The sequence below is a fragment of the Morone saxatilis genome, unplaced genomic scaffold (assembly GCF_004916995.1).
Source record: "Morone saxatilis isolate NCDOM2014 unplaced genomic scaffold, NCSU_SB_2.0 Contig5, whole genome shotgun sequence".
Lineage (NCBI taxonomy): Eukaryota > Metazoa > Chordata > Actinopteri > Moronidae > Morone > Morone saxatilis.
The window spans coordinates 3316658-3330767 of record NW_023340095.1 but is presented as its reverse complement, the minus strand read 5'-3'; the positions used below and the strand labels follow the sequence as shown (position 1 = coordinate 3330767).

Genomic DNA, 14110 nt, shown 5'->3' with positions numbered 1-14110 from the left:
AAATCCTTTGTGGGAGTAGTTTGCTCTACATGATGGGAAGCCTCTTTTAACAATGAAAAAACATCCTGTTTTGCAGTAGGAAGTTCCTCATAATCAGTAATTGATAGTGCATAATTGGGTTCATGAGATATTGTCTGCAGCTCTATGGTGTCAGCATCAGTTGTTCCAATGGCAATTGAAATGACACCAATCTCTTTCAGCATTCTGACCGGTGTTCTTATGTCATCTCCAGATCTTCCACCACTCAGTAGTATGAGTATCTGTGGAACTCCCTCAAGGAATCTACTTCCTGAGTCAGAAGTAAATACATGTTCCCTCATATACTGGAGAGCCGCTCCAATGTTGTGAGGATAACCTCCTTTGTGACTTAGGCCTCTAATAGCATCAAGAACATCATTCTCTGTTGAGTAACGGCTCAGGTTAAAATTAACCTCTGCTGTGTTGCTGTATTGGACCACAGCCACATGATCTTTATTTGCACCAATGTTTAGGTCCATCACTATTCTCTGTACAAAGTCTTTAATATCTGTGAATCTTCGCTGTGAATCATCAGAACCATCAAGCAAAAAAACAATATCTCTTCTGTTGGGATCTGTAATCACACAGGCATTTAAACAAATTAGTTGGATTATTGTGTAATTTGTGTAATTCCTGCAAATGTTCAGTCTCTTACTATCAATCATTCATTAATTAATCTGACAATTCATGAAGTTCCACATGCTATGTACAACATTAAGTAAATACAGTCATTACAGTCTTACCATATGATTCTTGTTTAATAGCAGGGGTTTCACCCTTTGTGATGGCAGAAAATACTTGTTGTTCTATGTCTGACAGATCACTGGAGTCTGCTGCAAAGAAAGCATGACTGGCTTCCTGTGACATAGACTGAATCTCAAGGGTATCTGCATTCTTTGTTCCCACCACAAATACCATCACACCAATTCCTTTCAAGTTTTGTACAGCATTTCTGACATCATCACTGGACCGCCCGCCAGTTAATAGAACCAAAATCTGAGGGACACCCTTTTGGTGCCTACTTCCAGAAGAGACTGTAAAAACATTATCTTTGACATACTGGAGAGCTGCCCCGGTGTTGAGGGGTCTGCCTCCTTTATGCGTCAGAATTCCCACATTGCGAGCAACATCCTGCTGTGTCTTAAATGTGTTCAGAAGAAAATCAACAGCTGGATCTCTGCTGTACTGAACCACTGAAACGCGATCTTTGTTCTCATCCACATTGAGTTTCTCCACAACTCTCTCAACAAAGCCAAGCATTGCTTTAAAATCATTTTGCATTTCATCCGAGGAATCCAGTAAAAATACTACATCACGCTGAATTGATTCAGTTTGATCTGCAGAAACTTTGACAGACACATGGATTTTGCTCAGAGTTATATAACTTATATAATAATGAAACAAGATAGATAGATAGATAGCCTTACCTAGACCATTCTGTGGTTTTAGTTTTGGCTGTTGTCGAGGCACTCTTTTCACAAATGACACAACTTGTTGATGGATGCTCCCCATATCATCAAACCGAAGCACAGAGAAAGCGTAGGAGGGGTTATGTGCAATCATTTGGTGCTCGAGTATGTCTGCATTTCTTGTACCCACACAGAATGGAACAACTTTGTCTTGTTTTAGAGCTGCAGCAGCACTTGTAACATCATCTTGAGATCTTCCCCCACTCAACAGAATCAGTATCTGAGGGACACCATCTTGATGCCGACTCCCAGAGGAATCAGAAAAAGCATTATTCCTCACATAGTCAAGAGCGGCCCCAGTGTTGAGTGGTGTCCCCCCTTTATGGTTTAATTGCTCGACAGCAGCAAGAACATCTGGTTTTTCTGTGTAGGTGTTCAAACTGAAATGTGTCTGTGGATCTCTGCTATACTGGACCACAGAAACACGGTCTTTGTTCTCACCAACATCGAGTGAGTCTACCACTCTTTGGACAAAATCTTTCATTGCTGGGAAACCACTCCGTGTATCATCTGACCCATCCAATAGAAACACTATGTCTCTTTGAGGGGATTCTAATTCAACTAGAAAAAAATAGGAAAACCTTGTTTAAGAATCATACATATGAGTACATATGCTAAAATATGTTACGTTGCAATCATCACACATTACATGGTTGTTAAGACAATAGGAGCTGGAAATTGAAATTTAAACAAATTACAGCAATAAATGTGTTAGATGCCAGAACATTGAAAAAAACTGGTAGATGAAGAAATTATTAAGAAACTTGAAAGTAACTACAAGATAAGGAGAATATTCCTCTTTCACAAATGAAAGATGGAGAAAGCCTGTTAAGAAAATATTTCAATATTCTTTTACCCTAAATATTTGGTCAATGATGTGATTATCATTGGCTCAAGGAAGAGCTTAAGAACAGAAAGAAAGGACATTTGCTGATGTGGAGCTGTCAAGAAAAGGCTCTCCAGGGTGCCAAAGGAAGCCAGAGCCAAACAAGAGACAGCACAACCACGAAGTTGCCTCTGACCAGTGGAGACAGTTTGAGAAACATGAAACTGATCGACTGACATTCTTCAGAAGATGATACAGTTTCATTGTAATTCAAACTACAGTAGACCAAATACTAAAATATAAGCAGGGGAGTTTGAGTCTCACCTACTAATAGACACACTTACCTACAACAGTGGGAGGCTCAGTTTGTATTTCCGTCTGGACAAATGCAGCTATTCCCGGCTGAACAGACAAAAGTTCACCAAAGACAGGAAGGTTGAAAAGAAATCTGGAGGAGAAGGCAATTTTTTTAAGTTCCTCCTGTTCAGTGTTTTTCATTCCAATGGCGAAAGACAGAACACCGATTTGTTTTAGGTTTGACGCAGCTTCTGAAACATCATCATTGGATTTGCCACCAGTCAGTAAAAACAGAATCTGAGGCACTCCCTCCCGGCGTCTACTCCCAGATGAAGCAGTGAAAACATGGTCTCGCACAAACTGCAGAGCAGCTCCAGTGTTCCGTAGTCTTCCTCCTTTATGGCGAAGACTTCTTACAGCATAGATGATAGCCTTTTTGGATCTGTGAGTTTTTAGGTTGAAGTAAACTTTGGTGTCATCGCTATACTGTACAACAGCCACTCGAACCTTATCTTCATCGATGTCCAGCTCTTCTGCCATTCTTCTGATGAACTCTCGAATAGCTGGTAGTCCATTTCTGGAGTCATCTGACCCATCAAGGAGAAACACTATGTCCCTCTTGTTGCTCCCTGTGTCAACTAGGTGATACATGGATAGATAGAAAGAGGATTCACGAATTGCATGTTCAAGTCTTTTCTACCCTCATGCATATTCATCAGCATGAGAAAGTTCAAAAGGAATAAACTGAGCAAAGAAAGAAAGATGTGCTATTGCTCTGAAAGTTTTATTCCAAGCCGAACTGCTAAAGAACCATCTTTTTATCAAAAAGATGTATGAATTTGTCGACTCCTCTTCAACATTAGACAGTGGAAAATTTGAAAGAGGCGTAAAAGAGGGCTATGTTCTTGAAAGCATAAGAAATACAGAACAGTTGGTTTTTCAACAGAATAAATTTCCTTGCAAGGGCAATCATCAATATCATGCAACAGAAATGTGCAAAAACATTTCATAATCATTAATTACCTTTTCATCAATCATTAGACTCTAGGAAATGATGTTAGTCTTGAGAGAAAAAGCTTTTTTTGAGGACAAATAATGTAATGTATTCTAATGTTAGGCATGTATTTAAATGTGATATTCTTACCTACTAAATCAGAGATTCCAGTCATGGTTTCCTCATTGTCTTTGTTTATGTTCAGTGTACCAACAAGTTGTGATTGGATTGAGGGCAACTTGGAGAAATCAGTAACTTTGTATGTGAAACCAGGTTTGAAGGCAATCATTTCCAACTCTGAAACCTTGGCATCTCCCACTCCAACCCCCACAGATACAATTTCATGCTCTTTAAGAGCAAAAGCTGGACTTCTCACATTATCAGTGGATGGTTTTGTACTTAGAAGAATTAAAATCTGGGGCACTCCTTCTAGTCTTCTACTGCCCGTTGAGGAAGTAAAGACACTGTGCCTCACAAACTGGAGGGCTCTCCCGATATTAAGGCGCCTCCCACCCTTGTGCCTTAAATTATCTATGGCATTTACAATGTCATTCTTTGTCTTGTGAGAATTCAGATCAAAGTTGACTTCAGGGTTATCAGCAAACTGAACCACAGACACTCTGTCTTGGCTCTCTCCAACAGAGAGGCTCTTCACTATGCTCTTTACAAAGAGTTTTATCTCCGGGAATCCATTTCTTGTGTTATCAGAGCCATCCAGTAGAAACACAATATCTCTTTTTACTTCATTGCTTTGTACTAAGACACAACAAATAAGATTCATCAGTAACATCAGTAGAAACGATTTTCTTAAAGCAAGTTCAACACGCCAATAACAAAAGAGATTTTTCCTACCTTGTTCTAGGACTAGGGTCAGCTCCTCCCTTGGAAGGCTCACGTAGTTATTGAGCCGTTGGGGTATGGTGCTAAGTTCACTGAATTCTTTCACCTTGAAGGCAAAGGAAGGGTTGTGTGAAATGGCCTCAATCTGCCTTGGGTCTGCATCCTTGACACCGACGCCAAATGGTACGACTCCCTCTGTCTTCAGTGCACCAGCAGAATCCTTCACATTATCCCTGGACCTGCTTCCAGCCAACACAATCAGAAACTGAGGGACATTTTGCGCAGCCCGGCTACCATTACTTTCAGACAAGATGGTGTCCTTCATGTATCTTAGAGCAGATCCTGTGTTTAGACTACGTCCACCAGCCAGTGCCATTCCGTTGACAGCTCTTAGCACCTCATCTTTGGTTTGGTAAGTGTTAAGGAAGAAACTTGGAGTAGGCTTCTCGCTGTGTTGAACCACTGAAATTCGTACCTTGTCAGTCCCAATGTCAAGTGGTTCAATTACTTTAATGATAAAATCCCGGATGTAGCCAAAATCTGCTCGTACATTATCCGTGCCATCAATGAGGAAGGCAACATCCCTTTCACCTCCAACAACTGGGTGGGGGGGGGCAAAAAAATAATAATTATTATTATTATTACCAGGCAAACTTTTAATTATATCACATTTTTTTCATTAGTGAATACAGCGAAATACTAAACTCACCAGTTTCCTCAGGGAAGGATGTTACATCCGTATCACCAACCACTGTTATCAACTTTGGCATGATTAGCTCAGCCATAGCTGGTAGATTAGAGAAACTTGTTTCATGGTAAGCCAAGTCTGGAACAAAGGCGACTGTCCTCAGTAAGGCATCATCTGCTTGGCCTGAACTGACCGTGAATGTCAAAACACCAGATAGAGCCAATTTATCAGCTATGCTTTTAACCTCATCCTGGGCTGGTCCGCCTGTGATCAGAACCAATACCTGCTGGACTCCCTGCTTCCTGCGTGAGCCAGTTGATGGTTGGAACATGGTGAGGGCTTGATTCATGGCAGCTCCTGTATTCAAAACTGAGCCTCCAGTTAGCCTGAGTTGAGAGACTTTATTCACAACATCTTGCCTGTTGTTTTGGCTGTTCAGATAAAATTCAACTCTTGGACGTTCAGCAAACTGCATGAGACCAATCTGGACCCTGTCAGGACGTACATCCAGCTGGTTGACCACGTTGATGATGAAGTCTCTCACATAGGGTAAGTTACTGCTGCCAATGTAGTTTGAGCCATCCACAAGGAAGACAATGTCTCTGACCACTCTTTGAGTGTGCACTGTGGTTGTGTCCACCACTAACAAAAACACAAAAACATAAAAAATTAAATCTGCACATGCTATGAAGTTGATTCTTTTTTTTGGGCACTTGCAGTACACCCTCACTGCAAGCTGAAAGTCAAGGTGGTAGACTCTGCATGCACGCATCTGCATTTCTTATTTATTCAAGGTTTTCCTTTAATTTATCACTCATCTATATATTTCCATTTCAAAGATCTGAAAATTCATTGAATTAATCATTAAATGTACTGAATGACCTTACACTTACCAGGCTCGGTGGGTCCTTCAGTCACCACCACCCCAGCCAGTGTGGAGAGTGCATTAACCATTTCATCTCGTCGGCTTCTCAGTCCACGTATGTCCCTCACCATGAACACAACACTCTCAGTGAAGGCAGCCTGCTTCATTTCTTCTTCATCTGCAGACTTGAAGCCTGCAGCTAGAGCTAGTACGCCCATTCGCATGAGGGCCTTAGCAGGTTCTTCAACACTGTCGCTGGACTTTTTACCGGTCATCAAGAGTACAAGTTGGGGTACCCCCTGCCTAATACGACTGCCTTTCTCAGGTAGCAGCATATTCGTCCGCACAAAGTCCAAGGCTGCTCCAATGTTGATTGGCTGAGCGGCTCTTGGTTTGATCACACCCAAAGCAGCAGTTAATTCTTCCCTGGTTCCATAAGAGTTGAGATCTATCTCTAGTCGAGGGACATTGCTGAACTGGGCGACACCCACTTGAACTCCGTCTGGACCAATTGGCATGGAGTCGACGAACCGCCTGATGAATTCGCGTATGGCATTGACGACATTTGGACCCATCGTATTGTCGATTAGGAAAATCACGTCTCGTTTTCCAACTGTCAAGACTGAAAAGAAAAGAAAAAACATAAATATGAAAATAAAATATAATTTTTTTATAAATGTACAAGTTTAATAAGTACTAAAGGTTTATATTTATATTAAGCTGTTTGGGATATGTGTTAACTACTGTTGACATACTATAAAAAAAGAGGAACGCCTAGAGCTGGGGGTCTCTTTCTGCCTGTTAAAATTAAGATTTTCCTTGCCACTGTTGCTAAGTGCTTGCTCATGGTAGGAATTGTTAGGTCTCTGTAAATAATTTCATAAGAAGTACGGTCTATACCTGCTCTATTTTAAAAGTGTCCTGAGATAGCATTTGTTATGATTTGGCACAATACAAATACAATTGGACTATTTTTAATGTTTTAATAGTTCTATATGGACACACTATATGCTACCCTTTAAGGTATCAATACAGCTTACAATGTGAATAAAATGATAGTCTTCGTGATAGTCATTTTTTTTATTGGTCATTCATTTAGTTCATAAAACTATTTTATTTATAATTTAATTTAACTTTATTAACTTATTGAACTTAAGTCTATAGGTAGGCCATGTACATTACAATGTATTTGTTGGAACTTTCTTTTTTTTAAGTTTGACAACACAAGAAGCCACCCATTTTGGAATCACACAAATTATTTACTTGAATACAGGAATTTGTAACTACAAAGTACTTTAGGTTGTATCAAGTAATATGTTTGGGAATATATGATGTGATATGGGCACAAACCATTCTATGCACCTTTTCAGATCACTGACTTGGGTCTGAAGTCTGTATTGTAAGTCAGATTCCCCATCAAAAACTGTGGGCAGCATGTCCAGTCACCCAAGCTCATACCAACCAGTTGTAGACTACTCCAGCACTAACCAGTGGCTGTTTAAAGGTCATGGCAAACAGACCCAGATATTTTTTATGTGTGGTCAAGGCAAATGTGTGACAGAATGTCATCAACATACAAGTACAATCCTGTCATTTTTTCTTTTTAGGTATTAAAATGAGCCTAATGCAGCTTCAATTCAAATTGTAAAAATGGCATAATGGAGTAGGTTAGAGATATGTTTAAGAGATCATGTGTTTTAAAAAAAAATTGTGATACTATTTTCCATTGTTTGCAGTAGCTAAGATGATGTCCTATCACTGCTGAAAATATGCTATTCAATAAACCAGGTTCTGAAAGGCATCTCTTTCTTAGCAGAATACCTGTAACCAAAAGGTTATTTACTGTCACAATTCATTAATGTAACTTTGTAGATACATTTTAAAAAAGCACTCTCAAAAAGTACAGAACATTAAAAAGAGTAATTCTCACCTTTACTGTGTTATTGCCACCTCTGTCATTTGTGTACCACATCCATATCTTACCTTGCACACTACATATACATTTATTATGAACTCTTTGGGATTTTATGTTTTTAACTCCCCTTCCACAACCACATTGCCACATCAACACATACAGAGAAGTTACATACCTTCTGTGAACACATTCTGAATTATAATGGTGCGCTGGACCACCCCGTTAATGTATGGGAGCAGCTGGTCACCCATTCTTGCTACTGCTCTGAAATCAGGGGCTGACAGGACAAAACTTTTATCTGTAGCAACTGCTTCCAGATCTGCAGTAGCAGAGTCACCAATCGCCACGCCAAATGTAATAACTTTGGCCCTCTTAATGGCCCGGTCACCGGCACCAGTATCATCAGTGGATGGCCCAGCACTGATAATCACCAACGTCTGGGGCACATCCTCCTCTGCCCTGCCCCCAGCTGTTTCACTCAAAAGGCTCTCGGCCACTTCCTCCAAGGCAGCCCCCAGATTAGACTCGTCACCCCCTGGGAAGGCCAGGCCCTTCACAGCTTCCAGGACTGATGATTTGCTCTCATAGCTATTTAGATAGAACTTTATCTCTGTGTTGGTGTTGTAGAGGGCCAAGGCAACGCGAACAGTGTCCCTGCCCACATCAAGGCGCTCAATGATTCTCAAAACCAAATCACGCACATAGGGGAAGTTTGCTGCTCCAACGTTCTGTGATCCATCAATTAAGAGTACTAGGTCAGCTGAATCTTGCGCTTTAAGGAGAGAGAGAGAGAAAACAAAACAAAATGGAACTTGTGAAAGCGTTAACATAGTGAGACAGAGACAAGAACTCGTGCTAGCATATCATTGCATGTGTCAAGTGACATTCAAAGTGAACAAATCAATAACAACATTGCAAAACACATCATACTGCATGTAGGCTGAACCAAGGAAATTTCATAAAGTGATGTAATTTGATGATTATTTGAACCTACATGTAGAACCCCTTTGTCTATATAGTGTGATTTTTCCCTATAATGAAGGTTATTTGGGTTGGATATGGATTACAGTACCATAAGGGTAAGTATGGTACAGTGGTGTTGGGGTCAATATGAATACTAACCCCTGATAGTAGCTCCGATAGCTGAAGTATAATTTAGCTAATTGTCCACATCTTGTATGGTCAACACAGTTTAATAAGACTAAAAATATATTCTAATTCTAGAAAAACTAATGTTTTAACACATTAGGAATAAACTCCTATCATTTTAATTATTACATTAAAAGAATTGTGATAAATAGACAAAATGTGGCTGAACCCTAACCTATGAACTGAAAAGCTTAAATTTTTTATTAAAAGTTGGAACGTATTTAAAATGTGTAAAAAATACTTAGCACTATTATAATTGTTTATTACACAGCTTTGTTGAATACTCGATTCTCTAGTCAATTATGACATTCTACGTCTGTTATTTCTAATTAGCAGATCATCGCTGTGGATGCATTTCTGATCATTTACTCTGGAGGACCACAGTGTAAGCAATAAAATCATTTTTAAATCAGTATATTGTGTGAAATTATTGATGTCTTTAGTAAGTAAATGTGTAATACATGGAGTAATGTATAACAAGAGGGTAATTGTTGTGGTCTAGATTATCATCATTATTATTATACATTGTAATTATTAATACCCTAATAATATATAACTATAATATGGTACCGAAAAATATTGGTCGGATTATATTCAAAATTGTAAGAAAAATAAAACTCATAACTAAGGGTACTCCATACTGTGATGACATCTGCAAGTCAAAAGACAATCAATGCTTGAAAGACAAATTAAGCTGTTTTATCATTTTCCAAAGTTTCTGATTTAATTTGTTTGATATGTCCCTTGTATAAGCTCCATTGAGTTCAGCCTTCCCATGCAGACTCTTGTTACGGACCTCTGATAAAGTGACCAGTCATGATCCTGTGGCCTATCCTTGGTGCCTACAAGTTTTCAGTACTAGAGAATATAATACATGTCCATGTACTTTACATTCATGTAAAACAAGTACATTTATGTTTCCAATTCATTTCAATTTGTCAATGTAATTTAATCAATGTATTTTCTCATGCCAATAACTTAACATATTTAACATGATTGCTGGACATCTACATGTAAAAACATTCTCAAAGTACTTCTTCTGCAGGTCAAGGATGAGTTCAGGCAGGTTCATCACTGTTTCAAAAACAGAATTTTGCACATATTTTACACAGATAGACATTGTGACTGATAAAGACAAACAAACAAAATGCAAGACACATAAGCAGTTGTGCAGTTAGCTATTGTTAAAAGCTCATTGTTTGATTTTAAGATGTGATGTTTTAAAGCCTCCCCGAGGCTGTTCTTCTTCAAAGGTTTTGTGAAGGAATCCTATTAATCTGAGGTGTCACTGTATGATTTTTTTTTCTGTTACTGTCTGTATATGTGTCTCTAACCTACAGCTGTATCTAATAAAAACAGGCATCGTCTGAAAATAATCGTCTGTGTTGACATATTGTTGTATGCCTACACAGAGCTCAACTCACTACCAAATTAAAAGGCACCTGGTACAGAACTTTCACATTGCTTAAATAGCTTTCTCTCAATCCACACTCATTGTATCTATTCTCGCTGTGCACAAACATATATGTGTACATCCTACTTAACACCCTAATTCAAGATGTTGTACGGGTGTCAATCACATGCATGTCTTATTGTGATTTTTAAAGCATTAAGGGTGTATTAAGACAAAACAAGTGATGTTAATTTTGCAGGTGGATAGTGAAAGGTTATTATAAGGTTGTTAAAAAACACTTGATTGTGTTAATAATAAAATCCAGTCACGTCCACATATGCAGCAGCTTCTTCCTGCACATGTAGACACATTAGTATGGTAGTGACACTGGTCCCATTTCATTACCTGTCCCTCCTCCAGCCACAGGGGCCTCGTTTGCCACAGGAGCACCCCCTGACTGGGTCACTGCGCCGCAAAGCCCCACTACCAAATCTTGTATTATATCCCGCAAAGTCAAGAAAGAGTCTACATTAAACACATGAGCGTCATAGGGCTGGCTAGCCATTTCCCTGAGCTCAGAGTCCACTGCATCCTGAACTCCAACTGCAAACACCTGAACGCCTGCCAGCCGCAGCACCTCAGCTGGCACAGCCACGTCATCCTGGGAACGCCCGTCTGTTAGCACCACCACCACTTGGGCCACTCCTTCAACAGCACGGCTGCCCGAAGCAGTGGTCAAGTGTGTTCGAATCAGGTAATCCAGGCCCAGGCCAGTCTTGGTGCCCCCCCCACGGTAAGACATAGCCTTGATGTGTGCCAAGACTCCCTGTGTTGTCGGGTAGGTGTTGAGCTGGAACTCAGTTTCAGGCTTGTTATTGTACTGCACAAGGGCAAATTTAAACCTGCCCCCTCCAACCTGGTGCAGTGCTTGTGTCACACTGTACAAAAATTGTCTGACATGCTCAAAGTTCTCCTCTCCAATACTCCAGGATGAATCCACTAGAAAGTATATATCAGCTGCCAACCCTTGTGCACAATCTTCAAAAGAGAGTGTTTGGAGGACAGAAGTGAAGACCAATGAAAAGATGCTTGGTGTTTGGTTCCATAATATTGTTTTAGTGCCAAAATCTGTAATTCTACATATGAAAGCATCATTCTCCTGAGGCCTCTATTTTGTTTTTGTCCCACGTTGAGAATTTAAATACATTATATAAAAAAAATTACAATAATTAAAGAATATGTTTACCAACAATGCTCATTAGAAAAGAAGAACTGTTACCATATCTACCTTTGTTTTTTTTACTTTGTTTTTGTTAGGATGTCATAAGCACTTCTATAAATCCCCATTTTCTTCAGATGTAGATTAGATATTTTTAGGAGAGTAATAATATAAAAAAACAAGCAAAAAAACCCACTGAGCATTGCTGAAACTGCAAAATGAGCACACCCTGTTGACAGGAGCTGAGATCAACTTAGTTCAACTTACCTTCCTGAGCATCAAGGTTAGGGAAGAGTCCTGCAAACAGGACAGCCAGGAGGGCACATAGCGGTAACAACCGATGCCTCTTCATCTTCTATCACCAAAGACAGCAAAGGGGACACCTGTGAAACCAGAAAGAAACATGATATGAATAAAACCCAGAAGGCCCTCCCCTTTTACCACAAGGCCTTGAGCTGTGTGATATTACATTTGGACAACACAGGTGTTCCTGCGCAGAAAAATTGCATGAAAACAATACAAATAAACCAACCAGCCAAGACAGGCTTGTGTAAATGTCAAATGAAGTAAAATGTATTTACTGTTTGTCTATTGTTACAGTTTACATAAACATGCTTCAAGGGCTGTTTCTTTTTTAATATCATGTTTAATATCATGTTATCATGCTTTCACACACAGTTCATACAAGTTTGCCTTGTACAGGGTTTTTTGCACTCCCTATTTCTGCTGCACTGCCTCTAAATATAACACACAACATTGCATAAGCTTGTTTTTATTGGCCGAGAGTGCAACATTTAACCTCCGACACGCCACACAAGAGAAAAACATGTCTCTTGTCAACATTTTCTGCTGTGTGTGCATGATATATTCTACTGTTACTGCTACTTAAGTGTCACCATGTCCCAGTTCCTTCACACTGGGATGAGCCTTTTTAATTTTTCATAACCTCAGGCAGTGGAAAGCATGTACATCCTGCCCAGGCTTTAAAACAGGCATGATATCTGGCATGAAAGGCAGCTATAAAAAAAAAGAAAGAAAATTGAATCACCAGCACTTCTCTTACATTTTGCTTTTGGATAGTAAAGTGAGGGAGCTGCAGCATGTGTTGGTACATCAGTAGCAGACCCGAAGAGTTGTAATGATCAAAACCACCTGTTAAAACTACCAGCCAATGTGCTTTAGTAATTAACTCTGCTTGGCAAGCACCATATTTTCCAACTCACAAAATAATACCTTCTTAAGAGGACTGGAAAGTCCAGTTCCACAGCAGGGGTGTGTGTTTCTTATTTAGTCAGATTTTCCTCCATTGTGATGTTAAGTAATGTCAAAGGAAATGAAAGGAAGGTGACTCATGACTCACTAATGACCTTATGAATTTAGCTCATAGAGTAAGTGTGCATGCGTGTATACGTTTGTGCTTATGTTTCCGATAGTACAGGAAATACTTCAAACATTCAGTCTAATCTTAACACAGCCAAAGTCAAATTTTCTTCAAGCAGGTTAAAAACACAACTGTCCATGAGTGGGGATAACCCTAAAATTAAGTCCTAAGAAGCTCAGAAGCTGATGAACAAACAAAAGCTAGTAGGGCTGACCATGGTCACAGCCTAGAGGGGAGACCACATGATAGTATGGTTAGGATGAGAGGCTGGGATCATTGTTTTATCCCCTTACTGGCACCTTTTAAAGATTTAATTAAACTTTTGTATCATTATCTTAACCCTCAAGAAGCTCTTTGGAGTGAGGATTACCTTCACCTACCTCACTCTCTTGGTCTACACCTCACAATGGTAGACAGCCAAGAGAACACACACCTAACCTATTAAATTTCAGACCACCCTGAGGTGATAAAATAGGTCCAAAAAGTCTCAAGAACAGCAAAGCACGAGCTGAAAAGCAATTACATTTAAACACACTTAAGCAAACAAAATTTTTCAAACAACTATATAACGACTGAAAAATAAAATAGTAAATAATGAGATGGCACACATGGCCAGTGACCAATGTTTTCACCATTAAAGTAATGATGGTGGAGTGAAGGTAAATAACTCTTAGAGTCCCAGAGGAGTCTCTTTAACAGCCTCTGTGCCTGCTGCTGCACACACAATAAAAGCTCAGCATTAAGGGCAGTTCTAATGTGCACTGCATGAAAAGTGGTATGTGGGTAATTAGAGATTTACTGTATGTTGACTTTATTGGAAATAACAAGAGAAGAACTTCAAGAATGTGCATGAAGTTTGCACTTTCCAGTGCCAGAAAATGTAAGCTGTGTTTTCTTTATCTAATGTGCCTTTGTGATGATGGAGGACCTGGCACAACTGTGAAAACCCTGAAAATGACAAATGCCCTCTAGTGGAAAATCTAGGTATAACACAGTCTGACAGATCCTGCTTTTTTTTTTTAGAAGTAAGCAGCATATAATACATGTATTGTTCAT

The 14110-nt window shown here is 39.5% G+C and overlaps 1 protein-coding gene across 4 annotated transcripts in view; it reads right to left on the bottom strand.

Annotated features, from left to right (window-relative positions):
• The window catches only part of LOC118338870 (collagen alpha-3(VI) chain-like), a 49005-nt gene that overhangs the window by 28160 nt on the left and 6735 nt on the right, over positions 1 to 14110 (bottom strand). For 2 of the 4 annotated variants that reach the window (XM_035676305.1, XM_035676306.1), the window contains exons 2-7: positions 11941 to 12056; positions 10860 to 11492; positions 8088 to 8684; positions 6026 to 6619; positions 5154 to 5774; positions 4457 to 5044 (exon numbers count right to left, since the gene is read on the bottom strand). In XM_035676305.1, the coding sequence (XP_035532198.1) occupies positions 4457 to 5044; positions 5154 to 5774; positions 6026 to 6619; positions 8088 to 8684; positions 10860 to 11492; positions 11941 to 12025 (3118 nt within the window). In that variant the 5' untranslated portion in view covers positions 12026 to 12056. The remainder of the gene's footprint in view (positions 1 to 4456; positions 5045 to 5153; positions 5775 to 6025; positions 6620 to 8087; positions 8685 to 10859; positions 11493 to 11940; positions 12057 to 14110) is intronic. The other 2 variants (XM_035676307.1, XM_035676308.1) reach the window with 2 other exon arrangements.